The sequence below is a fragment of the Strigops habroptila genome, chromosome 1 (assembly GCF_004027225.2).
Source record: "Strigops habroptila isolate Jane chromosome 1, bStrHab1.2.pri, whole genome shotgun sequence".
NCBI lineage: Eukaryota > Metazoa > Chordata > Aves > Psittaciformes > Psittacidae > Strigops > Strigops habroptila.
The window spans coordinates 85,575,395-85,602,079 of NC_044277.2; the positions used below are offsets into that span (position 1 = coordinate 85,575,395).

Below are 26,685 nucleotides of genomic sequence, written 5' to 3' on the forward strand. Positions count from 1 at the left end.
AGCTTTCTATACAAAATTTCTAGGCAAAATTTAGCCTGGGGCGTATTGTCTCTGTAGCCAAGTTATCAAGCCCTTGAACTCTTACTTTTTAAGTGGGAAAATATGATAGACTTCTAACAGTTCAGCAGATCCATTGTAATAAAAAGCATTTCATTAGCTTAAAATTTCTTTACACGACAAATAGCAATTTAAATTTAATGAAACACTTAAACTTTATTGATGTGTGGATGAAATTATAGTGTTGGACTTGTTCAGTGGTTGAAGTGATTCAAAATTATTAAAAGCCTTTACTTTGAACTGTGAAAAATCTTAAACTTTCCAGTTATTGTGGGTCACTCCTGAGTCCAGATAGCTTCCAAATGTTAATTTTGGACTTGAACAGATTTTAAAGATCTATTTTTCAGGTCATGCAAAGACATTCTTCATTTTAAACCAATGCCCTTTTCAAAATGCTGTAGGGATTCGGTGAAACGTGGAAATGGAAAACTGTGAAATAGTAACACTGGAAGCCAGTTACAGCGTCTCACCTTCACTCTAATAAACAGGATAAATATGCATTCTCACTGAATACTGTATATGCCTCTCAACAATTTTTACCTCATTTTTCTCTTTTTCCTAGCAGAGTATAAGGCACTAAGGTTGTTGGGTTTGGTTTTCTGTTTGTTTTGGCATTTACTGCAGTAACATCTTTAAAAGCTGCTGCGATCTGGTTGTAGCTCACTCGTTATTTAAACAGCCAGATAAATAAAATTCTACATGAATTTCAGTTTATGGCATTTTTTGCCATAAATTTAAGGTATACTTTTGTGAGTAATTATTACTGGTTTGCTGATCTACACGCATTTGACTGCAGTACATGGTTCAGATTTAAATGTTGTACGTTGGTAGAAATAAGGACTGGCTGAAAGTCAAAATGACTACCTCTTCAAGGTCATTGCAAGTTACCAAGTTGGGGAACAACAACAAAAAAAAAACCCTAGATTTTGCCATAGAACTCAAATTTGAGAATTTGGTGAAATGAAGCAAAGCATGACCTCTTACTACATCTTTCAAAGAATCCACCGCATCTGTAACCAAGGTCCCTTTCTTTGAGCAGATCTTTCCCATGACTCATTACTTCCACCGTGCCTACAAATACTGCTACCTATTAGTGGCTGTAAGCTAATACCATGGCTTTGATTTGGTTGCCAGTTTGCTGAATTTAATTACTAAGGACAAATAAAAATTCCACGTATCCACAAGTGGTACACAAAACCATTTGGAAGAAAGTATGTAAAAATACTAACAGCCAGTCCTGTGGTTTCTTTCGGTGTGGTGGCTGACTGCTTGGATTTTTTGAGTTAGGAACATTCACAGACATTTGCAGTGTCGTGTTCCAAAAGTATTAGTTGTTTTATATTCTATCTGTGCTGCCTGCTTGTTACCATTGTACTTCTGATATAATTCAATAGAATAGCAACATTAAAAAAAAATCATTAATTGTACTAAGAAAATTACACTGTAAAAGACAGGAAAATTATGTGTCATATTGCTCAAAACACCACTTTTAAAGTTTCTTACTTGGAAAAAAAAATGTCTTTTAAAAAGTCCGTACTCTACTTCCTTTTGCCAGGTTTGCCTTTTCTTTTACTTACCAAAGTATATCTGTCTTAAGTCACTATAATAAATGCAGGACGTGTTTCACTGGTGACTAACTTTTTTTCATGTAGCTTGAAGGTTAGACAGATGCAGGACATAACTGAAAACTAAAATTATTAGTGTCTGTATTGTTGCAATTTTTTTTTTTTTTTTTTTTTTTTTTTTTTTTTTTTTTGAAATTGGTCTCTTTTGGATCCATTGGCTTCAGTTTTCTCGTTTCTTATAATAATAATATTTGAGTGACAACTGAAGTAAATTCATAAACATAGTATACCTCTAAGCCCATTCTTCATTTATGAAATTGCTGTCATTTTGCATATGACAGGCTATTATTACAGTACCAGTGACTTCAGGAATTATGAGAAGAACACACAGTTTCCTGAGTGAGTCTGTGTTTTGAAAGGTTTTAATAATTTTAGGTTTTACAAAATCATGAAAGGACACCTTCAGGGTGTTTGAAAGAAATAAATGAATATTCTTGTAGACTATGGTTGGTTTGTGTTAATGCAAAGAAATATTGCTTGAGATTTTTTGATTCAACTGTTCTCAGTTTTGATAGAGATGTTGATTTTTAGTATACCTTACAATTAAAGAAGTGGCTTGCTTTTCCCATTGAATTGGTCATTCTGTATCTTTGTGATGCATCTTTTTAAATTGATGCTTCTTGCCCCCTGTGTTGGGATATCTGGGGGCAGCGTGAAGAGGTAAGTCTGTGTTGCTGACTCCAATCCCCACTGACACCACTAGATGTGTGAGTGGGCATTTAACCTGCATATCTGTACAGTGAGATGTGTCTGGGACTGGCAAGGGCCACCAAATATGAGATGTTATCACACTCAGGCTTTTGGAAGACTGTGTCAAAATTGTGAAGCGGTACAATTGTTTTCTTTTTTCCTAAGTGGCTCACTTGTGAAGAATTTAAAAAATGCTTTAGGTAAATAACAAACAGGCTACAGTTCTGGAAACAATATGAGTACCAGGCTTCAGAAGAACATTGGTACTAGTTTTACAAGATGATGATACTCTTAGTATCCACCACCCACCAACTGGTCTGTTCTGCAGTTTCTCTATTTTTCTTAAATCTGTGACAGGGAAGGAGGGACCAAAACAAAACACAGAGAGAGCTTTTAAGGAGCAGAGCAGTTTCTTGGTTAGCATGCTCTAACTTTGTTTCATGAGAAGACTGTTGATGCAGAAGACTTTTTTTGAAAATATGTGCAATATATCAAACATGTGTATATATATACACACACTAATCAGTCTGTCCCCTCTTAACATGCAATATTATGTTTTGCTTCAGTGTTTTTCTTGCTCACAGATACTGGCAACTTCAGAGTGATCTGTGGCCAGAAAATAGCTGTTAAGTTCCCACTCTGCCAAACTTCCTGGATATGCACAGAAGGATCTCAATCCTGCTTTACAAACTGCTAAAATAGGTGGAAACCTACTCATACCAGGGATGTGTGGCCTATTGATTTTTCAGCACCTTACACACTCTGCTTTATCAAAAGAAAAGCTTTCAGCATTAAAATTCTTCTTATAAAAGAGATCTAGTGATAATAGAATTTATGTAAGTAATGCTATGACAATTACATGCTGAAAATTATGAGGGACAGAAGGAGGGAATTTGTTAAACATTTTCCTCGGGGAAAATTAGCAGTGTTTGTTTAGGGAGCCATCCTACAGCTAATAGATTGCTAGTAGAAAAAGTTAAGGTAATAATACATCCCAAGATGTATTAATTTTCACGTCAAGGAGGGTTTGTTATATCTAAGAATTTCACACATAAATTTCATTCTTCAGAACCGTTTTTTCCCCACTCGGGAAGAACAATGGTTTTGTTTTGGATAGTAAATATTATGTTGTAGTTTGGTGAAATATCTTTTCTGATAGTGATTTTTTTTTTTTTTTTTTTTTTTGTCTACCTCAAACCAGCTACTTTAAATATCTGATAGTTGTGATTATTTGATACTGTTGGGTTTCTTAAGTCAGACATACATAGTCACTTAAATTCAACCAAAAAAAAAAAAAGACGACGGAGCAGCCCCAACACTGTTAATGCTGAAGTAGAAATGATAAGATTTTCTTAAGTGCTGCTAAATCTGTAGGGCACAACATGGTTGGCTGTGAAGTGTTTGTATTCTTATGCTGTCTTGAGGCTGCATTTATGGATTACAGCCACATGTTGATGAGGCAACTGCATGTAAAGCACTAATGTTTCTAATACTTAAATGAGAGCAACAAAAAGACAAGTCGCTATGGGTCATATATCTTAAGTACTGGGCTCAGCTAAGGGTCATGAATGCGTTTCTTTGCAAGTGGTAATTTGGGTGAGCCGATACCTGTGTATGTTTAGATGAAGAGGTGTGGATGGCTATAAGCTCCAAAGTAGATATTTTTTACATTAGTGCATAGGCTTTTTGTTTGGTTGAGAGGGCTTTGATTGTTTTCTTCTGCTATTTACTTCTCTTGTTACAGGATTAACAGGTTGAAATTTGGCTTATTCTGCAATAATTGATGTAATTTGAGAGTCTTATTGTTTCAATTCTCAGCATGGTGTGCAGCATCCTTTTCTCATGACCTTCAGGTCTGGGTTGGTAAAGGGCCCTTTATGCTTTGTTACTGTGTTCGATGGAAGAAATGAAAGTGAATTCATCTAAAAAAAATTTCTCCCGAGGAAGCGCATACAGATCAAACTGGCTGTCAGCTACGTGCACGTCTTTTAAAATAAGATGCTAGCAAATATCTCCTCTTCCCAAGTAAAAGCACTGTTGAGCTTTGCATTTCCTTTTATAGTCTTTGGCCTTTACAGGTTTTTCTCTTTCTCTTCCTAGTGATAAAGCAGATTATATTCTATCCCAAGAAGCAGTGTAGTAAGGATCAGAAAGCAGCTAGTATTCGGATTGCAGACTTCTTCAGCTGTCCTTCAGATCCTTCTGGCAGTTTGGATGGAGTACCAGAAAGTTTGGAACAGCTTCAGTAACTTTTTTAAAGACATCTTAATTTGGGCTATACACAAGGACACAGAACTAGTATTATTCTCTTAGTGTTCTCCTCTTGTAAACTGAAGTTCAGTCTACAACAGACTTCCTACAATAGACAAAGGTATTAATCACAGTATTGGCAGTCTTTAGAGTTCTTGCTACTCCAAGCTGTCTGAAACACAAACTTTCAGGTTCTTTGAACATCATTACATAATTTCTATTGCTTGAATTAAAATAGTTCAAAAAGTGCTCTAAGTCATGAAAGCCTTTATGTTTAATGTTTCTAGAAAGTAGTTTTGTGGCTAGTTGTGTCAAGTCCTTCAAGTGGCATTCATCAACATAGTGCCATGGCTGAAAATAAGAGCAAGGCAACTAATTCTAAGATGTAGTGCTCTGGCCTTCATATCTCAATATACTTAGCTAGATTCTGACTCAGTGATCAGATTCTGTCCTCCCTTGCTTCAGAACTGTGCTTTGTAAAAGCACTTTCCCGCATAGATTACCAGTAATTTCTTCATTAAGTTTCAACTATCAGTAGCTATTTTTTAGGTCACTATGAGTTCTTACGACGACTTCTCTGATTCCTAAGGCACTTCACAATTACCATGAGCTATGCAGAGAAGAATTTCAAGGAAACATTAATGTATTTCAGAGTTTAATAAGTATGGAGCTAGTAAGAGCAATAAATTTATCAAAACATTTTCAGTTTTACCAAGACAGACCTGCTAATAAGCTATTTTTAGCACACTTGTATCTATTTTTGTCAGTAGTCTAAGGACTGACTTAGGACAAACGGGTTAAAAAACAGGAAATGTGGTTAAATAAGTGGGTAATCTCTCCAGAGAGTTTCCAGTTTGCCTACACGTTCACATTTTCTTCTGAATGTACTCTCAAAACAACACTAAGTACAGTACCTTGAAATCCATCTCCGTTTAAAGGAGGGAATGTTTCCAACAATAGCAGGAAGTGGCAGAGTCGAAAATTTTACATTCTTGGTTAGATTCAAATTTGGTTCTAGACCCCTCCCTATAAGTTGTTTTTATTATCTGCTTTAATAACACTGGAGCAGTTGTATGGCATTTCAGTTGGTTCAGGTGTATCGTATGAATCCATAAAAGTCTCTGAACGCTGTAATTGTATCTTCAATTCAAGACTGCTTTTAAATAATTACTTTCCTCCAACTTTGCCCTTTCTTTTACATGGGGCTGTATTTATTTTTTAATATACTATGCACATATTTTTTAAAATACATATAATGTTTGGAGCAGTAAAAATGGTATTATTAATCAGATTGCATAAATCTTACTGTGAAGTAAGGAATTTACAGAACATGGTGATGTCCATTTAATTCTCTAAGAGGTAATGTGTGTATTTCTTTGGGCAAAGCAGAAGCAATAACTAATTGAAAGCCATTCTTTGCACTGCTCATTATTTGTTTTTTGACTGATACTAATCACTAGCTTTTTAAAAATCAACTTGAAAATTATTTGTGGGTCAAAATGAGAAGGGAATAAATAAATGTATCAGCTTAAGTGGTGGTAAAGGTTATGAACTGCTGGAGTTCTATTTTAGAGCTACTGCCAGATAGAAGTGTTCTGCTCTTAGCATCCAAAAACAGTTTTCTAAAAATGTTTATATCCAGGACAGACAACAAAGTGTGATAGCAAATACATTTTTCGTAATTAGAAAGAAACAAACAGGCTTGTCTAGCTACCTTAATATAGAAAAGAGGCCACTGGTAGTACCGGTATTTGAAGCTGATTTCCTATCAACCGTCTTTGTAGGGAGAAATCTGCATGCTGTTGTAAAGAATAGAGGTGAGCTGCTTTGTTATGTCCATGGGGAAATTCCAACTCACATCTCTACTTTTTTTCTTTTTTCTTTTTTTTTCTTACATTTTAGAAAAACATCTGTGGGGTGTCAGGTTAGATGGTATCACTGTGTGGGTGGGGGCGCTTCAGTAAAGTAGAATGACATACTCATGTACCATTGCTGTAGTCTTTCATGAAGACTCGTGCTGCAAACAAGATAGGTTTCTGCCTATTCCACGGTCAGGAGACTACCTTGAAAGGTCTTGGAAGGAGTGTTGGAAATTAAAACATTACTTTTCTGAATGAAAATATATTGCATTCACTGTAGTAACTGCAAATAGTAGCAAGCTTTTAAAATTATTTTCCAGAAACATTAAATAAATTATTTGCCTCATTAAAAAATGCACTACAGTTTATTGTTCTGGAAACATACAAAGTTCTCATTCATAATGGAAATTTAATTATTTCAGTTAATTCCTGCATTTGAATTAAACAGCCTGTAGGTCATGTTAAATTTGCCCTGATTATAAATGTTAGATTTCTAAATAATTTGGCGGGACAACACCTTTATTCAAATGCATTTCATGTAGCCTCAGGCATGGTCTTGGCCCTCATGGGTAGCAGATGCCACCCTCTGCTTTCATATCATCTGGGTGCTTAATTCTAAACCCAAATTGCTTGCATATTTTTTTTAAATCCAAATGCTCCAAAAAAGTCAATAATAAATTTATTCCAAATAGCTTCATAATACAAACATAACATAAAAAATCTTTTCTATACATACTTCATAGTTCTGCAGCCTAAGTCTCTGAAATATTTTACATAAGGCATGTTTATTTGGAATGCTGCAAACTAAAAATATTTTGGTGTTCATTTTAATTTTCACTTTTGGTCTGTGCTGCCTCTTGTTCATTTCTTGGGATAAGGTAGTTGATAGAGCTTCATCGTGCTCTGGGAGGTGTGAGGCAGCCATCCATAAGTATGGGAAGCACAGAGCTATTTTGTAGGTCTCTTAAATTATTATTTGTGTACCAAGGCATGTCTGCACAGCTTATTTCTTATTTTTTTATTTCTCTTAGCAACTTCTGCATGCAGACAGTGCTGACTACTCTGCTGACCTGCTGCGACCTCAGGCAATGTTTCACTTTTTGGTGCCTCTTCCCCCTCCTAGCCCTTCTGTTTTACCTGTTTATATTTTTAGTTTTCAGAAAGATTACTTGATTTTAGTCAGAAGTTATCGGTTAGATTGAAAAATGAAATTCTGTGGTGTGTGCTGGGCAGTTGGGCAGCTTGGCTTGTCTGGAGGCACCCGTCTAACCTTGAAATTCCCAAAAAGGCTGCACTGAGCAGGACAGTGCTTGCTTGGTGTATTGTGTAGCATGGTCTTGCCTTTCCAGGAGCTGTAGAAATACAAGTAATAGGCTGCCATCCCATAGGGTGTCCTGCTACTCCATAGTTCTGCTTTTGTAATATGAGTTCCCTGGAGGAAAAAATGTCCTGACCACACTGGAAATCATGCTAGAATAATTGTAGTTAAAGCAGATGTTAAATACTGCTATTGCTTCAGCTGCAATGCAGCCAGAACCTAGAGGAAATTCAACAGTTAAAATCAGACTGTGTAAAGAAGTTACATGGCTTTGTGGATACCATTCATTAGTTTCTTTTTTAATGTGCACTACACAGCACTGATTAACGACTTACAGTACATGCGTGCAGGTTTTTTTTCCAGCAGTTTCATAGAGCACTTTTAGAGAAGGGCTGCTGAAGCTTAGCTGACATACATTACAAAACACTTTGTGTGTCACTTGCAGTAGAGTTTGGTACTATATATCTGAAGCTTGGAGATTAACATTTCCAATATCTGTTCAGTTAAATCTTGCAATAGGGTGTAATGTAACTGGAAGGAACATACATCAGGTAATTTAAAAAGCAGGTGACTTAGAGCAGATTAATTTTTTTTTTTTTTTTTCTATTTGTCCTCCTCTAAGTTTACTACCAGCGTAGCAAATGAAACATCCAGGAACAGTCAAGTATTGGTGCTGTGCAGCTAGGTATGAAAACATTAATCTCTTTGGATCAGCAAATTCTTTGTTATTATTTTTTGAGGAAGTTTTTATTAAAAAATAACCAGGCAAAAAAGAGTTCTCAGGCTGACTGACTTACTGGCATAACTCACCAAACAGAACAATAAATTGTAAAAATATCACATACAATTGGATGTTTAAAATTTGAAATCTCAGACTCCCAGACATCAGTTTTCCTAGCTCTACCAAGTCATGTTCAAGCCTCAAGGCCAACAAATTTAGTGCTCTCTTTTCAGAGGCACTAAGAAACATTGCTACCACCAGCAGCAGTTGCTTGCCCATGCAACTATTGACCTCCTACAGAGGCCAGAATGCTCTCTGTTGTTTCCTAAATTGGTGGCTCTGTGCCTACCCAAGACTCATTTCTGTTTCACTCCCTCAGAGCTTAGGTTTCTAATAAGCCAGTCAACTCAGTCTTGAATCAGTACTTGTAGCTTGGTCAGTGTATAAAGAACTGTTAATTCCTTGTGAATCGTCTCTCTCTCTTTGTTAGCAAAGAAAGCCAGAATTGAGTGACAGCTGTCGAACCATAGAACTTCCTGTGATGACTTTCTAACTCCTCCACAGAAAAGCAGCAGCTTTTACTATTGCTGCCTGATTTTTATTGGAATGTGAACTTGCCTCAGAACTTCATTCTTTTGACCCTTCTTAGGCTCTTATCCTCATATCTGGTGTGGCTTACTGATGATGAGCAGAGGCACCTACTGACACCACATGCTTTTATACTCCCCTCCTCCTTTTTGCACAACAGACTACCTGAAAGGCTTGCTCAGTGAGAGGCAGTGGCAAGGCTGGCTTCCCAGTTGCCCATCTCAAATGAAGTGCCAATCTCTAAGAGTTGAAGTATGTCAAACCTACAATGCCTGGGTTAAAGTTTCCTGTGTGTTTCATTTGTCCTAGCTGAACTTCAGTTCATTCTTGAATTCTTGAGTCTGCAGAAGACATAAATGTTTGATGCTCATATCCTCTCTAGCAAGTTACTCTAGAAGGACTGGCACAGTTCAGTTTTATCATGTGTGCAAGTTTTGCTCTATTTGTGCATGCAAGTTTTTGTAGCCTCTCTGCATCTTATAATTACGCAAATAGTATTGCAGTTCCAGCTTTTGCATGCTTTTTCAGTCACTTTGGAGGTTTCATAGTAGATTGCTGTCATCCAAGTACTCAGGGGAAACATAGCTCTGAGAACTACATGTGGGACAACTGGTAGGACTACGCCATCTGAAGATCTCCTGAATGACTCCTGCATTGGCAAGCTACAAGTTTGGTTTCTGTTACTCCTCAGAACCACAAATCTTTTTCCCTTCTGCTTTTCCCATAGTTCACACAGTCATCCTTGCTGCAGCTTTATGGTATTATGGTATTTATTTGCAGATTAAATTTAATGGATAATCTTGTTAGATGTAAAAGTAAAAAGTAAAGTAAAGGGCCCAAAATTGGAACATGCTATTTTAAAGTTTGTCAGCCATTGTGATAGTTGATGGCTGAAACTGTCCTTCATTTCTATCATTTTTATGTTGTAAGTCTTCCCATCCATTCTCGTTTAGATCAGTACTGGGGCTTTGTTAGTGGCAGCTAGAATTCCAGTAAGTCAGAGTCTTCGGTGTTAAGAATAGAGTGGGAGTGGAATGCATTTATGCTGTAACAGAATAATAACATTTTCCTGAGAGAAATTGTGAGGGCTTGTTGAGACTTTCTTTAACACATTTCTGTCAGAAGATATGGAAAGACATTGTGTTTGTGCTTCAATATGCTAAATAAGAGGTATTTTAGACTTAAGAATGTTATGTTTCACTTGATTAGCCTAATAGTTGCAACCTACAGTTATATGGTGCATTAGCTTTCAGTGCTGTATAATAGGACTGGCAGCATGGTGTCCCAAAAACTGTAATTGTGTGGGCTGCTGAATAGTCATAGAGAAAGCTGCATAAAAATTCTATTCTAGACAGAATTTTTTCATTTTGAAATGAATTTCACAACAAATTCACAGTTGGATGCCACTGCTTGTATTTCCAGTGAATCATACTCCAGAAAAGTAATACTTTGGTTCAACAAAGCCTGCCACAAACAGTGCAGTGATATAAATCAGAAATTGGATATTTTTTAATCGTAATTTTTCAAAATATAGTGCATCTCTTAACTATGCCTGCAGGTCTTGACATTCAGATATGTTTTGCTTTGTCTCCACATGCCAAAATGAAAACCCTTCACAAATAAGACAAAAAAAAGGGCTGGGGGAAAACACCCATTTTACTTATACTCAATTCATGATAGGAAACTAACTCCCTGGTAGCAATGGTTGTCACACCACCACCTAGCATAATCCGAGCAAACCTCTTTTAGGGTTGCCTTTAACTTCCAGCCTAAATTTACTGGTGGTCAATTCATTTACACCTTTCTTTATTGTGCCAGTATTGTTCTTCAGTGTAGATAGTTCTCCCTTCTCTCTCTGTCTGATTCTACTTGCAGTTTTGGAGTGCAGTTGCATCTTCTTTCCATCTATGGTTTGTTTAGCTTACCAAGGCAAGGTCTTTTACACTATTAGATGCTGCAATTAAGGCAACTACAGTTTCATATACACAGACTGTCTCTAAACTGCATAGCTTTGCACAGTTTGTGATGAATTGTCTGCTCTTAAATTGCAAAACCTGTCTAAGAAACTGAGGAAATACTTCCGCTTCTGTTGATCCCCCTGATCTTACAATCGTAGCAGGAGTGGATTAGCTATGGAAGGTCAAGGGCACCTAATTAGTGCTACTGGGATTGCAAAAAATAATCTCCTTTAAGATCTCAATTGACCCATTTGTCTTTGTATATGGTACAAGGATGCAAGATAAAATATGTCTGCTTACGCCTTTTAATTGAGGTTTAAGTTAACAGTCTTATTGTACAGCAGGGATGGGTTAGTGAAATGTCACACAAAGCTACTGTCACTTCATTTTTACCGTAGGTTCCATCTCAATTCCTTTTAGTAAATTCATTCTGAGTTCTTCAGTTAGAAGACAGAAACTGTCATTTTATATCCTAGCTGTGCACACCAGACAGTGGTATTTAACACCTGGTGCTGATGTTGTTGACATTAGGATTTCATGCTTGTAGAAATTAACAGTAATGGTTACAGTAACTCAGTGAATGACTCTAAGAAATATGTTATGGAAGGTTTCCACAGACATAGTTGGTAGGCAACTGTTGCTAGCACAGCCAGAAGTTGTTTTATTTGGGTGCTCTCTGCAGCAGCAGACAGAATTAGCAGCTCGTATTCTGAGCCAAGTTGCATGAACGCATGAGAAGAGGCATGCTTAGGTGGGAAATAAGATGAACACCTAAACTTGCGAGCTTAGGTGGGAAATAAGTATTATTCCTTGGAACCACAGACCCTCTTACACAACCCACCAGTTTCAGTCTTTATGCATTCCATCTTTTCACTTGTCTCCTTAAGAATGCTTCGTCCCAGCTCAGCCTGCTGGCCCCTTTGCAGCACACACACACTTGCCCTCTCTGCGCTTTCATTACAGCTCCCCAGCTGTACCAGGGTTTTAGTGAGATGCTTCATTAAAGAACAATCAGTTGGGGCAAAGAAATGCTGCTTAGTTTATGAGTGAAAATTTGATTAGTAAACATGCTCTGGCAGTGCTCAAGTATCCATAGATAAGGGAGACCATCAAAGTCTTAATCTTATGTGGCATTTGTGCAAAAGTAAAAAAACACACAGTTTCCACATGAAAGATCGTATGTCACAAGATGAGGCTGGTAGACGCTAAAAGCTGAATACCACATAGGTTTGTAGACCAAAATCAACACTTTGCACCCTGAGGTTAACTGCAAACCAGCTCTCAAGTTTGCCCTGTATTACTTGATGTGATTTGCATACCACTCTTCAGTGCCTGGTCATGTTTATTTGCTTCTGGGATGTGGTACAAATTTTGTCCTCTTGATGGGAAGACTGCTGAGGATTTAAACAGGGACAGAGTGAAGTAAAAGGAGGGAAACACTAGAGGAAAAAGGAGTTTTCACAGGTGTTGCATTTCCACACACACCTGTGATCTTTTGGTGTGGTTCAAGTACTGGTGTGTAGCATTCTGCGTTTTGCAGGGTACAGGAGAGGAAAAAATTAAGTCAGTTTCATAAAATTTCTGGTATTGCTCTATTTCTCCTTCCCTCCCTTGCTTGTTGCAAAAAAACACTAAGATAACAAGAACTTAAAAGCTTGCAGCCAGGTGTACTATGCCGTTTGGCTTGTTGTTGGTTTGATTGAAATGGAAAGAGTGACTGAGATTTTTCAAGGAAGATAATAAAGAGTGAGAAAAGGTGTTAGAGATGTTTTGGAATGTGTGGGGAAAGGCTTGTATTTTTCTTTACCTTTTTCAGTTATTTGCATCTCTTCCAGGATGAAAATAGAACATTCCTCCTAAAAAGGTCTTAGTTCTTTTGTATGTTCAGAAACCAAACTGCTTTTAGTGAGAGCAGTAAAATCTTCATGTTCACCTCTTCACTATGAACTTTTGAAACAGAGTCTGTCTTGATACAGAAGTCTGGGTGCAAAAGAGATCAGCTACATCCTGACTGCATGTTGGAACAAGAGTCACTGTTCAACATCTTTCCTTCCACTTTCCACCAAGCACCCTTGCTTCCAGGTGGAAGACAGGAGACCCATAATGCCCTTCAGGAAGCATCCTTTAATCTAAGCTCCAGGCTGCATCACATAGCACAGTGCAGGCACAGGTGATAAAAGTGTTCAACCTCGTGCAAAGGGGTCCTGTGATCCTTTTGTCCTACTCTTTTTATAAAATGTTTGTCCATAATTGCCTAAGTAAGAAAGAATGAGTGTTTCCTTTTAGATCTTGAGGTGAGTTGTGGGACCAGTGATTGAAAAAAAAACGAGTACAACCGAAATAGCAGTTATGAGACACTATTCTCCCATAGAATAACTCATTTTGATGTTCTTTGGTAACTCCTTTTGAAGCCGTTGTTCGTAGCAGGATTAAGTTGCTGCATTGGTGTTATCTGAGCAAAGATGGAGCAAGTAAGATAAACTGAAGGTCCACTTTGTAATTTTTATAACAGCAACCTTAATCACACTGTGATCTCTGAGCTGTGTGGTCTCACCAGTCTTTGTTTACAATTCCCCAAATCGGAGAGAGACTTTTTAGCAGGGCCTGTTGCGATAGGATGAGGGGTAATGTTTTAAACTAAAAGAGGGAAGATTCGGGCTGGTTGAGACAAAGCAATTTTTTTAAATGAGGGTGGTAAGATACTGGCACAGGTTACCCACAGAGATGGTAGATGCACCATCCCTGGAGACATTCAAGGCCAGGCTGGATGTGGTTCTGGGCAACCTGATCTAGATGAAGATGTCCCTGCTCATTGCAGGGAGATTGGACTAGAGGACCTTTGAAGGTCCCAAACTATTCTGTGATTCTATGAATTGTGATCTTTTACTGTCAATTAGATATCCCGAAGGGAGTGATGGGGTCATTGCGCTTTCTCTGGTTCGTGCTAGAGTAATTGGAATCAGAAGCTGAGGTCATGTGGATCCGTAACACTCATTATGCTGTGTTGCACTTCCAACACTTATGCGTGCTCTAATGTGTTAAACTATTTCTAATTTGCCTTTGCTTACAAAGTGAAGTGCCCAGAAAAGCAAATGAGGCAATTTCAGATTTTTGCCTATTTTAAATCTTGCACAACTGGAGTCCGAGTCTGGGAAGTTATTCCAGAGTTACAGGAGCGTAGTGGATTAAGAGACAATCCTCACTAAAACATACCCTGCTGGATGTGCTTCTGTTTAGAATTTCCTTTTTAGTATAAATTGACAAGCATTTCATATGCTTGGTAAATAAAATGCTTATTTGATTTCTCCATCTTCCCCAAGAGGAAATATCTACAAAGGCATGACATCTTCCATAAACTGCAATGAGTAATATCTTCTGAACCACTTTCAGAGAAACACATCCTTGCTATTTCTATCTATAATAGTAGTTAACAGTCAGAGAAGCTGATAAAATAGTAAGATCTTCTTGAAAATTGTTGTGCAAACAAAACGCCTTGTCTTTGTCTTCTCTGTTTCTTTAGAACTTACTGAGCTGTAGTGGATGTTTTATGCAATGTTATGTGTATTCTAGCAAGACTTCCAGAATCTATTTTTAATAATTCCAGGTTTTTGTGAAATTGCAAAGTTGGTGAAATTAGGTTTCAGGAGAAGAATACTGAAATGGGAACCTACTGGCTTTTTTTTAACCTTTTGCTGTAAGGAAATGTGCCTTTCTCCATTTGATTTGAAAAAGGAAATAGACTGGTTGTGTGGCTATAGGACTTTCTCTTTCTGTCTCTGATTGCAAAAGTGCTAGTAAAAGAATGAAAATAAAAAGTACAGTATTGAACTGTAGAATATTATGGCTTTGAAACAACAGAATGAAAGTAATTATCTTGTTTGCTTTGTTTCAGGTGTCAGAAACTATTTGAAAGAAGCATTAGTCAATATCATTGCTGTGCATGCAGAGGTGAGAAAAACTTCACATTATTTCATGCTTACCTTTATATGTGTAATTTCAGTGTATTTTGTATGGTAAATATGGCTTTCATCACCCCCGAAAATTGTACCTCTGTTTCAGTGTCTTCATTATAGATAAAAGTGCTTTTGAGTCAAGTTTAGCCAACCAAGTATGCCGCTGCTATTCTTAAGTGCAGAAGGAGATGAACAGTTCCTGTTTATCCTCAGTAACACTCCATTGCACTTTTTTGTTGCCACCATCTGGTGAAGAGGAAAGCCAAAGTATAAGGCTCAATTCTTCCCTTTTCATGCAGATAAATTTATAGAGAGAAAGATATATAGATAGTAATGATGCTCACTTTCTCTGAATAACTTTATTTTCCACAACATAGGAAAGTGAGCTTGTGCTTTGCTTTGGAAGAAATGTTCAACATATGCCACTCAGAGTGAAAAGGCAATATGTCGTTCTTGTGCATAGAATAAAAAAAGTGAAAACTTAAAACCAGAAGGTCTTATAGTCTCTGTACAGCACAAATGCTGTTTGAAATGTTTAGGTAGGTAATGGCTTATGATAGGGAGTGAATATTAAAAGTAAAATATTATTATTAAAATAATATGCTAGCAGAGCTGGAATTGTTTGGCTTTTTGTGATAATATGCAGGAATTTTCTGTAGTCCTTTAAATTACAGCCTCTGTTCTACATACTCCTTCGTTCAAATCATCAAAGAGTGTTACCAGATTACTATTGCTCCTGGTATAAGCATTGGTAGTGATAACACTCTCACCTTTCAAAATACCACAAGTACAGCTGCTTTCCTTTTTCCATCTAATTAAAATCTGATGAGATTCACTTGAGGTTTTTGTTTATTTTATTCCTCCTTAAATTATAAGGATTCATATAAACGAAAATATTTTCAGAAAAATTAAATATTGCTTGCAATATTTTGTTATTCATTTTCAGTATTTAGTTACAGCAGTTTTCACAGAAGCACTGCTGATTTTATCAAATGCTTCCAAACGAGGGCATAAGCAACACCAAAAATATATACCAGCATGACATTTGTTTTTAATGTTGGTTTTCAGTGTAGTGAAAATTAATAAAAATGAAAATGAGAGGTTTTTTCTTTAAAAAAATTGAAAGACATTTGTGACTTATTGAGCTGATGCTGTAAACATGCACACTTGTTAAAATACTGCAGCAGAAAGGTGCACTGTCTCGCTGACTTCACTGAGACTGATACTGATTTTGTCCCAAATAGCATTGCCTCAAATTTCTAGATGTGAAATATTGCAAAAATATGAAAACATGTGTCAAGATGAAACTCCCATTTCCACTGTTTTCAGGTGAAATTCTGTAAGCTGGGTCGGATTTAAATTTAGTTAGCAAGACTGCAAGTTTCTGTAGTTTGAAACAGCAAAAATTAACCATCAGCTGAACAACAAGCATGGACTGTAATGGAAAGAACATTGTTTCTGTACCTTTGAATTCAAATTTAACTGAACTCAAAATAAGGGCTTCTTGTTGCAAAGTTGTGATGATTCATCGTTGCTGAGAATTTTTTTTCCTGGATTCTGTATAGTAACTTCAAGAGTGCTTGTTGTGGGCACCAATATTCTCTTCTTAGTAGAAGATTTTTGGGTGTGTTCCTGGTATGTTTGTGTTGAATTGCTCAGCAATATTGGCTGCTGAATAAGATAACCCCTTCCCAAATTGTTGTTGGTTGGGGTTTTTTTTTTTCTTACCGTGCAGCTAACTATGTCACTTACTTAGCTTTTGTGAGTCAAAACAGTTAAAACAGGCTGCATGTTTGAATTAGTGATGCTAACAGCTCATAACTCACGTATATACAGTCAGTGTATTTAGCCTGTGGTGCAGACCTGCCTTTTGGAATGGTCAGCTTTATGGGATCCCTAATACATAATTCATTACTTAAATCACTGGAAGCTGTGTAGGAATCTTGGGGGTTTTAAAATCCCCTCCCCCCCCCCCCAGTTTACTTTTACACGCATGTATTAATACATCTTCTGTCAATTACTGCATTTCCTTGTCACACATGAGCTCTAAACTTCATGAAAAGCAAAGGTATTCTAGCAAAAAAACATTCCACTACGTAATTTTTAAAATAATTTTAAAGCAGAAATGGGGAGTGGGGTGTGTTAGAAATTCTGTGTAGTTCATTTGCCTTCTTCCACCACTCCAATCACATAATCTTCAGTTCCTTGTGTCATCATCTCCTCCAGCCCTGTGCAGCTTTATTGTCACCTTTAAGTCTTGACACAAGTTCAATCTGTCTAACCTACAATCTCACTTCCTCCTATATTCCAACCTCTCAGCCTGCATTTTCCCCAATTCTGTCTAGAAAAATCATACCCTTTTTTTTTTTTTTTTTTTTTTTTTTTTTAATTCACCAACAATTTTTCGGTTCCTTAAGGTTCCCTTTAAGGAAGATCAGGTTTTTCATGCTTTGCATCAGGCAGAGACCTAATGCTTAATTGTGTGTTGCTCTTGCGTTGCAGTTGGTATTCTGAACCTCAGATGGAGGGTCCAAGTATCACTTTAAAGAGGTATACAAATAAGCAGTTAAAAATATAGTCTTGATGCATGGAAGAAAAAAAAAAGGAGAGGTGTAATGTTTTTGCCAGGGAAATAATAAATAGCATTAACGGAAGAATCCATTACAGTTCTGTAGTCTCAAGCCCTTTCAAAGGCTTATCTCTGCCACAGACAAACAGACACTAGTTATTTGACAGTGGTCAAATATAAAGGATTCCAGAAGAAATAGCAAAATATGTGGGGAAAAACGTGGCTGAATGTGTAATTGGGTCAGTCAGTCACACAACCCTGAATTAAAGATGCTATCTACAAAACAACAGTCTATGTACAGCCACCCGACTACTTGCATCCACCAGACAAGAGCACATGTTTTAAGGTTTAGCTGCTTTTAGACATTGTAAGAAAGTTGTCATTATCACATATCATATACCTATTGACAGAGGTGAATTGTCAAAGTGCAAGCAAGTATCAAAAGAAATCCTTCGTATTCCATTTGCTTTTGAAATTTTTTTGTCCATTTATAAAAATGAAGTGGTCCTTTCAATCAAAGTGTCTAGTGCTTTTTACTGAAATGTTACCATAGAAAATATTTCTGTTAATATAGCTATTGTGCTCATAATTCTTCTTTTATAAAAATCAGGTGTTTACAATTTCCAAAGACTTAGTTCCTCGGGTAATGTCAAGGGTTGTAGAAGCAGTCTCTGAAGAACTGAGTCGACTGATGCAGTGTGTTTCGTCCTTCAGCAAAAATGGAGCTTTACAGGTACCTGAATACTTTGTACTGGCAAACATCTGAATCTATAAAACAGAGCAGAGAGAGATGCAATCTGTGTATTTGTTAAATTTACTGCAGCAGTGAAAGCAAGGAGATAAAAAGGATTAGTATACAACCTATTACATTTGTGGATAAATATCCATTCAGATAATAATGGTTCTGGGTTTGACTATGTTTTAGTGTTGATTTTGTGTCTGAATGCATAAAAGTTTACCTATATCCTATGAGATAAAAAGCATCATAATGGTATCTGTTTGAAACGTCATTAAATACTGTCTTTGGCCTGTCATCAAAAAATTACTTTAGAGAAAAAAACAATTTTGTGATATTTTGAGACTTTAAAATCTTGAAAATATGATGCAGTAGGATCTTGCAAGTCATTGCAAAACTAGTAACTTGCGTGTTATGCTATTTCTACATTAGCACTTAGTTGCCACATGGATAGAACAGATACTCTTACACTGCACTCTTAATTTACAGTTAGATTGCTAGCTCTAAGTGCTATTGGATAAGTTTAAAAGGACTCCAAGAAAAAAAAACTTTTTAAATCCCTTTGAGTTAATGATTGCAATGGCTGTAACAGGCAAGAAGAGCAAACTCCCAATTTTCATTGTACATGCAGCATTCTTGCATTATGATAGGAAAATAATTTTGCAATTGCAAGCCTTATTTTCCAGTTTCTGGTAGCAATTGTTTTGGACAGAATTAATGTAAGATCACAGCCAAATAAGACTGACTGTCTATTTAAAACCAAATCAATGAATAGCAACAAAGCCACCCATATATTGCTTTTGTTTGACTAGACAGCCTGCTGTATGAACTTGCTGCCTAAACCCATGGCTGAAAGGATTTTCTCTCCCTGCTGTAAATTAGTCACTCATGGTCATTTTGTATTCCTCTGAACATATAAAATCCGGGCAGAAGCAGCAGTGAGAGAGTGATCCAAGCCTGGTCAGACTGATCAAAAAAACCCCATTCCCCAAAAGAGCGTGAATCTGTATTCCCACATCCCATGACCCACAGTTTTGGAGGTTTTGCCCTACCACCATGTTTATTTAGGCTGTGGTACTTGAGAAAGCGACACTTCCCCCTAGTACTCCTACCTCCTAAAATGTAGGAAAGACTCCAGAATCTTATGTGTAGGACTTTGAGAAGTCCAAGGCTGTTCAATTTGGAGCACCATACAAAAAGAGGTGAAACATCCTGTGGAGAGAAAAGCATTGCTTAGAAGTATAAAATTGGTGAGTGGCTATGTCGTATTTTGTGCCAGAAAGTTCTGTCACTAAAAAAGTATAAATCTCAGCTGGTTTCCTACCTAGAGGAGAGATGAGGGGAAGACTTGAAATCAAAAGCCTTTCATTAGAACTGGAATTAGATGTGTGTGTTGCATTATAAAATGTTTTATTTTGGAAGCTTAATGTCATATTAGTTGTGTCTAAATGTTTCTGTAATAGCTAACTGAATTATAGTTTATGATGAACAAGAACAGAATATAAACTTGGATGAAGTTCACTTTGTATTTTTAAATGAAATTTCTGAAAGTATTGATCACATGCCGAATGTTTTTATTTCATATAAAATCTGTGATGATTGCTTTTTAAAGACTAAAGGACAATCTATGAAATTTGTTTAATCTTTTAGTTTGTTTTCCATCATAGTTTACCTAGGTGAAAATTAATACCTAGACACGCAGTACAGTGCAGGACTTGTGTGCCTGCCAGGTGACAGACAAGAAGCAAAGCAAAGCCATTCTACTTCCTCATCGGATGGGGAAAAAAAAATAAATAAATTTTTTTTAAACAGGAAAACCAAGAATAAAATGTGTATTGACAGATTTTTATACTCTTGTGTTTCCTTCCTCCCTAGCCAAGGTGTGCTGTGAGAAGTTAAGCTCATTGTTTCAATGTAAAAAAAAAAAAAAAAAAAAAAAAACCACAAAAAAAACACAACCAAAAAAAACCAACCAAAACTTACCAGGTAGACAAATTATGGTTGCCTCCTTCTGTCTTTTTATCCAGAACAGAAAAGATGGAACAGAACTGAAGATTTATTACTGTTACTGACAGACAAACCAATGTTTATGGACTACCATGTAGTGAGCATGCAAACAGTTTGACTTGAATAAAAAGTATGAAGTAGTTCCTTTTAGCAGTCTCCTGACACAGCAGCATAGCAAAGAAGAATACAGGAAACAAACTGTTAAAAGCCAAGGCTGATTACAACTGCAGCATGCAATAATATTTGCCTCTAAAAATAATGACACTTTGGAATACTGGTATTCACTTGATGAAAGGACATTGTGTCCTTGTTTCAATATTTGTATTTCTGTCTTTAGGCAAGACTTGAAATCTGTGCATTGAGAGATACCGTGGCCATATACCTAACGCCTGAAAGCAAGTAAGATGTGCTGTAATGCCTGTTTTTCAATGTAATGGAATTCTTGGTAAACATGGAAAAGCACGTAATGTAAATTAAAGGTTAAGAAATTTGCTTCAAATAGAATATGTGGTATACTAGGTAAATATATGAAAACCAGATTACTAACAAGGATTATCAGTTGAAAGAAAATTACTTTTTGGGGTTTTTTTTACTTGAATTTTTAAACACAAGCTAGAATTTGCCACTCAGAAAAGTACAACTTTGTAACAGCAGTACAGCTGCTGAGGAAAATTATGCTAAAACAAGACAAAAGCAAATGTTGCTGAGTTTTATCCAGTTTTTCACAGCAATCTCATAAAGTTCACAGCAAAGAAGCTGCCAGATACTGACAGGAGAACTAGAACTATGGAGAACTAGGGCAAGCATTAGCAGCATCAGTCATCGATGCAGTCAAGGCATGTAAAAGCAGACTGTGATAACTGTCAGCAGTTTTGAGTTAAGTTGGTTGACTGAAATTTTTATATGATTAGATTGGGGATTATATGGGCAGGTTCATTAACTATTTGAATTACCTACACATCTGTTAGGATTGGCATTAAATGTTGCTACAGATGGCAATTTGGTCACCTTACCTAATCAATATTTTGTAGGAGACATTGCAGGACTTGAAGGCCTGATGTGTTTTCAGTGTTACCAGTAGCGTCCTGTGGTGTCACTGCATTACATTTCAAAAGACTTGCTTCCCTATTCTGAGTGTCTTGACAGTAGTGAAGACCTCTAAATGATAACTACTTGGCACTGGCTCAAATTGAGTAAAATGGAAGGGGTATTATCTCTAATTGGCATGGCATAAAGCACAGTGAACCCTGGAAGCTGGAACTTCATAGATGCCTTTTTATCCCTGGCGTGTTACTAGTAGTCGTTGTACAAATGACCATATTAATCTTTTGCTGACAAGATTATACCTATCTGTGGAGGTTCTGCGTTGTTCCCTGCACTTTTGTTCCACATCTGTTGCCCAGAGGGGGATGGAAACCCGGTCTTTGGAGTTACTCAAAACTTAACTGGATAATGCCCCAAGAAACCTCCTCTAACCTCAAAGTTAGACCTACTTTGTATCTGTAATTCTTGAAGAGTACATGACATCAAACACAGTTTCAAATCAGATGCTGATTGAACATTTCCTGTTGATGTATGCTATACATCACATTAGGAGTGCCAAGAGACCTGCTTGAACCCATGACCACTTTATGTTCAATTTGCACATGAATGTCAGGTCTCGAGTTAATATTTTGTTAATTCATTGAAATAAGAGTTGATAAAATCTAGCATATCTCCACAAATTTATAGAGAGAAATTGTTAATGCTGAGACTTGTACCAGTGGCATATGAGTATTTTTTTTCTCCTTGCAGCTCGAGCTTTAAGCAAGCTTTGGAAGCCTTGCCTCAGCTCTCAAGTGGAACTGACAAAAAGTGAGTATAATATACCGTCTTTGTCTTCTTTCTGGTCTCTGGAGATACTGCTGTTTAGTCTTGTATCAGAACTTTGTTATAAGAGGGTTGACATTCGCTGTATTTGAACCTTCTGAATTACAGAGCAGAAGCCTCTTTGTACAGAGTTAAGAATAAGCTAAGTCCTTGTTCATCACGGCCAGTTAAATTACACAGAGGACCCAATGGCTTTGTGGGATATCCCTCTTGCCCATACTAGTCTTACCAGTTCAATGTAGCTTTGTATTTATTTTGTAATTTCCATCTATTTTAGCCTTCCTTGTTAATCTTAAAGTTTCTGTGAGGTCCACTGTCTCATCTTACTGAATTTCAGAAGCAATAAAAAAAAATGGCCAATGAACAAAGTCCAAGCTTTTGCTAGCTGATATATGCGGAAGTCTTAAAACTGGCCTGTTTCATTTTAAAAACAAATAAGGGTCTTTTTAACATCAGGATGAGGAGTTTTGGGTTCTTCCTTCCCCACTGTAGCAAACTTTGACAACCAAGCTGCTTTGCTGCATCCAACCTAGTATTTGGTAGTCTGTTTTACAAGCATAGCTTAATAAAGAGTAGTATGGTAAAACTAGGATGGATTGTAATGAGTATATTAGTGTAGGTTTTTTTGAACTTGAGATTGGTATTATGGTACTTTCAGGAACTCAACTGCATCAAATCAGTTTGCACTTAACAGTCAGAATTTGTTCTGTAGACACATGAAGAGACTGTTTCTGCAGCCTGTGGTCTGTGCCTTCTTCCAGATGTCCCCTGTCTATTAATTCAAACTTACTCCTCACTAGCCACAGCAAGTCTCAAGATAACTTCTTCCCTTACTTGGCTCTTAACTTTATTAAGATAGGAATCAATTTTGAGTAAGGAGAGTTCTTTAAACTCAGACTTTCCACACCACCTGTAGAATTTTTTGTTTGTTTGTTTTTTCACTTAGTCACAAGTATTTGCTCTTTATGGGACAGATGAGAATCAAGAACTGCATCATTTTTACATCTGCATCGGAGTTCTGAGCCCTAGACAGTGTAAAACGTGTTCTGTTTCCCAGGTTGTTACACCACAGTTGTCATTGTTCCAGGCAGCTCATTGTAATCTACAAGTATTTGTGTAAAATAACACAGATTTGTGCACTGATTTTAGAGCAGTTCATTCACAGTCATTACTATGATACTAAGTGATGAATGTGGCCATAATCATCTTCCAGAGGACCTACTGAGGAAGCAGATACTGATTTTGTGGTTCAAGTTGTTGTTCTTGGGTTTGTTTGGTGGGAGGGTTTTTTGTTTTGTTGGGTTTTGGTTTTGTGGTGTTGGTTTTTTTTAACATACAGTACAATTTAGTCTGTTACTAGCTGTTCAATAATCACAGCTTGCCAAAAAGTTCAGGTGATACAGGTCTACCCTATCTAGCTTGGTTTTGAAACAGCAAAAAGTTCAGAGAACTCGTTCTTCCCTAGAATATGGGGAATATAAAACGCATAGGCAAGACTGTAAAACTTCATAATACATCTCCACTGTTAAAATACAACACAAGATAGCCATCACATCCTTAGTCCTACACATCTAGTTTATGGATATATAGATTTTATCAGCTGCACCAAGTACCTTCTTGGCAGCTACGTAGATGTAAGCGAACCATTGTTATGATCCAGAAAGAAGTCATACATAGTTTGTAATCTGTAAAGAACAAAAACACATAGTTGCCAGTGAATTAATGCTTCTCCTAGAATAGACATACTGTTTCTGATCTTTCAGCCATGATACTGAAGAGAAATTTGCAAAATACCTTCCAAAGACAAGTCTGAGAACTGAAATTTGCAGTTCAGCTACACACAAAAAGCCACAACCTTGATAAGGGGTACTTGGTTTTATGGTATATAGAATCATAGAATAGTTTGGGTTGGAAGGGACCTTAGAAGGTCATCTAGTCCAACTCCCAAATCTGACAGTTTCTGGATTTTCCTTACAGAATTATCTTAGACACTCTCTCCCAGTCCTTCTGCCACTGTGTTTTGCAGATATGTTTCTCTCAAGAAGGCAATCTTTAACTGGAAGGAAAGCCATATAAAGGGCTATTTTATTGCCTTGATAAAATCGCTGTGGCTAAGTCCCTTGTGACCACAGATCATCCTGACACACTTAGAATACTTCTAAATGCCTATAATATTCAGAGATTTGAATAGATTCAACATTCGGCCCTTTATTTAAGCAGACGGTGTACTTGAAGTCACAGATGGAATAGCCAGAATTTGGGGTAATCGTTTTCAGAATCTGCCGAAGTTGTAACTATTTTCCTTTTACAGGTTACTAGAAGAGTTGCTAAACAAATTTAAAAGCAGCATGCACTTGCAGCTGACCTGTTTTCAAGCTTCTTCGTCAGCAATGATGAAAACATAGACAACAATGCAGGCAACTCAAAGGATGAATGTGTTTAAATGTCACTCATTTTTTCTGTACTTCTTCAATCCCTTCAAAGACTGAAGAAAACAAAAGGAATTTCACTGGAAAAGAAATTACAAGATAAAACCCTGAGTAATGGTAATGGTATGGGGTATCCTCCTCAGTGAGACTTCTGGTCATGAATACCTTGATAAAATAGTTTTCTGTCTACTGAATTTCATTCTGGGGAAGGGATTAAACCAGTTTTGTTTACATGCAGTCTTAGCTGTATGTTCATGAAGAAATATTCATTGGTGTGCTGCAATCTCAGTTTCGGTTGTTAAAAATACATTGAAATGTACTTAAATGTCACCTTAAATTTTAGTATTACTCATGTTGTTCAGTGCATCAATCTGTTACTTCCTAGATGTAGAGTGATACTGATGTAAGTGACTGGAAGACTCAACCTTTATAAGCTATTGAGAAGTATGTAATAGAAATTACTACATACAGCTGACTAGTAAGTGTTCTGATACAATATGGAGAAGGGCACTGCTTCTTTTGCATTTAAGAATTACCACTGTTTTCTGTTACCATCTACAGTTTTAGTGGTCGTAAGTCTAATTTCTTGGAAGGCTTTTATTTTCTTGCTTCTTTTTTAAATAAACATATTCCTGCCTTTTCTGTTTCTCCCTTCTATTCGAATATTGAAGATAACCTTTGCATTTGAAATAAGCTGTCCTTTCATTGGCAATTAACAGAAAAGTGCTCCAAGTTCATAAGATACTAATAGAAAATATATTCTTTGGTGTTAAGGTGTAGAATACTTAATAGTCTCTCACATAGTCAGAAGCAAGGAGGAGGATGATATTTCATTGGTTTTGCTGCTTCCTTCTTGCTCTTCTTGTCTTTTCTTGTTCTTACAGGCTTACTTCCACTGTCTTCCACTTCCCTCTTGCTAGTCCCCTTTTTACCACCAGTTATTGAATTTGTGTGGAGAGGAACAGGGCTTCAGGAGGAAAGAACAATTTTGCTGCCATTAAAATATACTTACACAAAGATCAAGAACTGTCTACCCAACAGGGAGGATTTGACACTGGCTTTCATTTTGGGACTTAATAATAAGAGGCGGGAAGTTATAATAAGACAGCAACTAATATAAAGTGGTGGTGTTTTGAGGGGTGAGGACTGGGTTTAATTTTATAACTGAAATGATGACTTGCAAGTGAATCATGAAGTAATAACATATTCTGTCTATATTTATAGCCATTTTGAGTGGGACTTTTCAGAAACAGTGCAGAGTTTTCAAACAATTTAACGACAGCTGTTATCTTTTGCCAGTTCAGTTACATGCTTAAAAAATACAATGTATAGTTCCTGTATGATGAAATACTGAAGAAACAGTTTGATGCCCGTGTATTTACTTCTAAAAAAAAATAGTAAATAAATGTTAGTAGTAGTAATAGCATGTTGAATGGAAGTTTGAAACTTCAAATATATGTCATTATTGGCTTTCAGGAAGAACCGTTAAACACCTGGAGCAATGTTCTTTTGTTAAATGTTATCCATTCTAAGCTGGTCATAGTCTCAATTGCTGGTGTTAACTGAAATAGTCATCCAGTTAGCTCAATCTGTAAAGTATTTCACTTCAGAATAATAAAATACTAAGAAATATTGTCATAACCCTTTCTTGAATTCCTCACTTTCCAAGAAATGTGATTTCTTTATGAATTTTGCCAGTCTACATTTTCTACACTTGCATCAGACACCTTCCTAAATATTGAAAACATATTTTATCATCTGTGCTGAATATATTCAGGCATTTCTTTACTCTAACATCAGTCTCTCCTTCGTCTTCTGTTACAACAGTTACAAGAGCATGTTGCTTGTCTTTAAAACCTGAAGTCAGATGTTTGTGTTTAGTTGCCTTTTTGAAGCATCACTATAGAATGTGTCATTAACAGCAAATAAGACAATAATGTGTAAGGGATCAAAATATTACTTTATTTCAACCTGATATGAAATAACTGCTCACAGTCAAGTCAGAGCACTGTATTTCAATAAATCCACTTGGTGGAATTAAGGAAGTCAGGGAGCA

General features: G+C 36.7%; 1 protein-coding gene across 3 annotated transcripts in view; it reads left to right on the plus strand.

Annotated features, from left to right (window-relative positions):
- Positions 1-26,282, plus strand: part of EXOC2 (exocyst complex component 2) — a 125,463-nt gene extending 99,181 nt beyond the window's left edge. For all 3 annotated transcript variants that reach the window (XM_030477213.1, XM_030477220.1, XM_030477229.1), the window contains exons 24-28: positions 14,959-15,014; positions 18,199-18,321; positions 20,669-20,730; positions 22,126-22,185; positions 24,512-26,282. In XM_030477213.1, the coding sequence (XP_030333073.1) occupies positions 14,959-15,014; positions 18,199-18,321; positions 20,669-20,730; positions 22,126-22,185; positions 24,512-24,605 (395 nt within the window). In that variant the 3' untranslated portion in view covers positions 24,606-26,282. The remainder of the gene's footprint in view (positions 1-14,958; positions 15,015-18,198; positions 18,322-20,668; positions 20,731-22,125; positions 22,186-24,511) is intronic.
- The last annotated feature ends 403 nt before the right edge of the window (positions 26,283-26,685 follow it).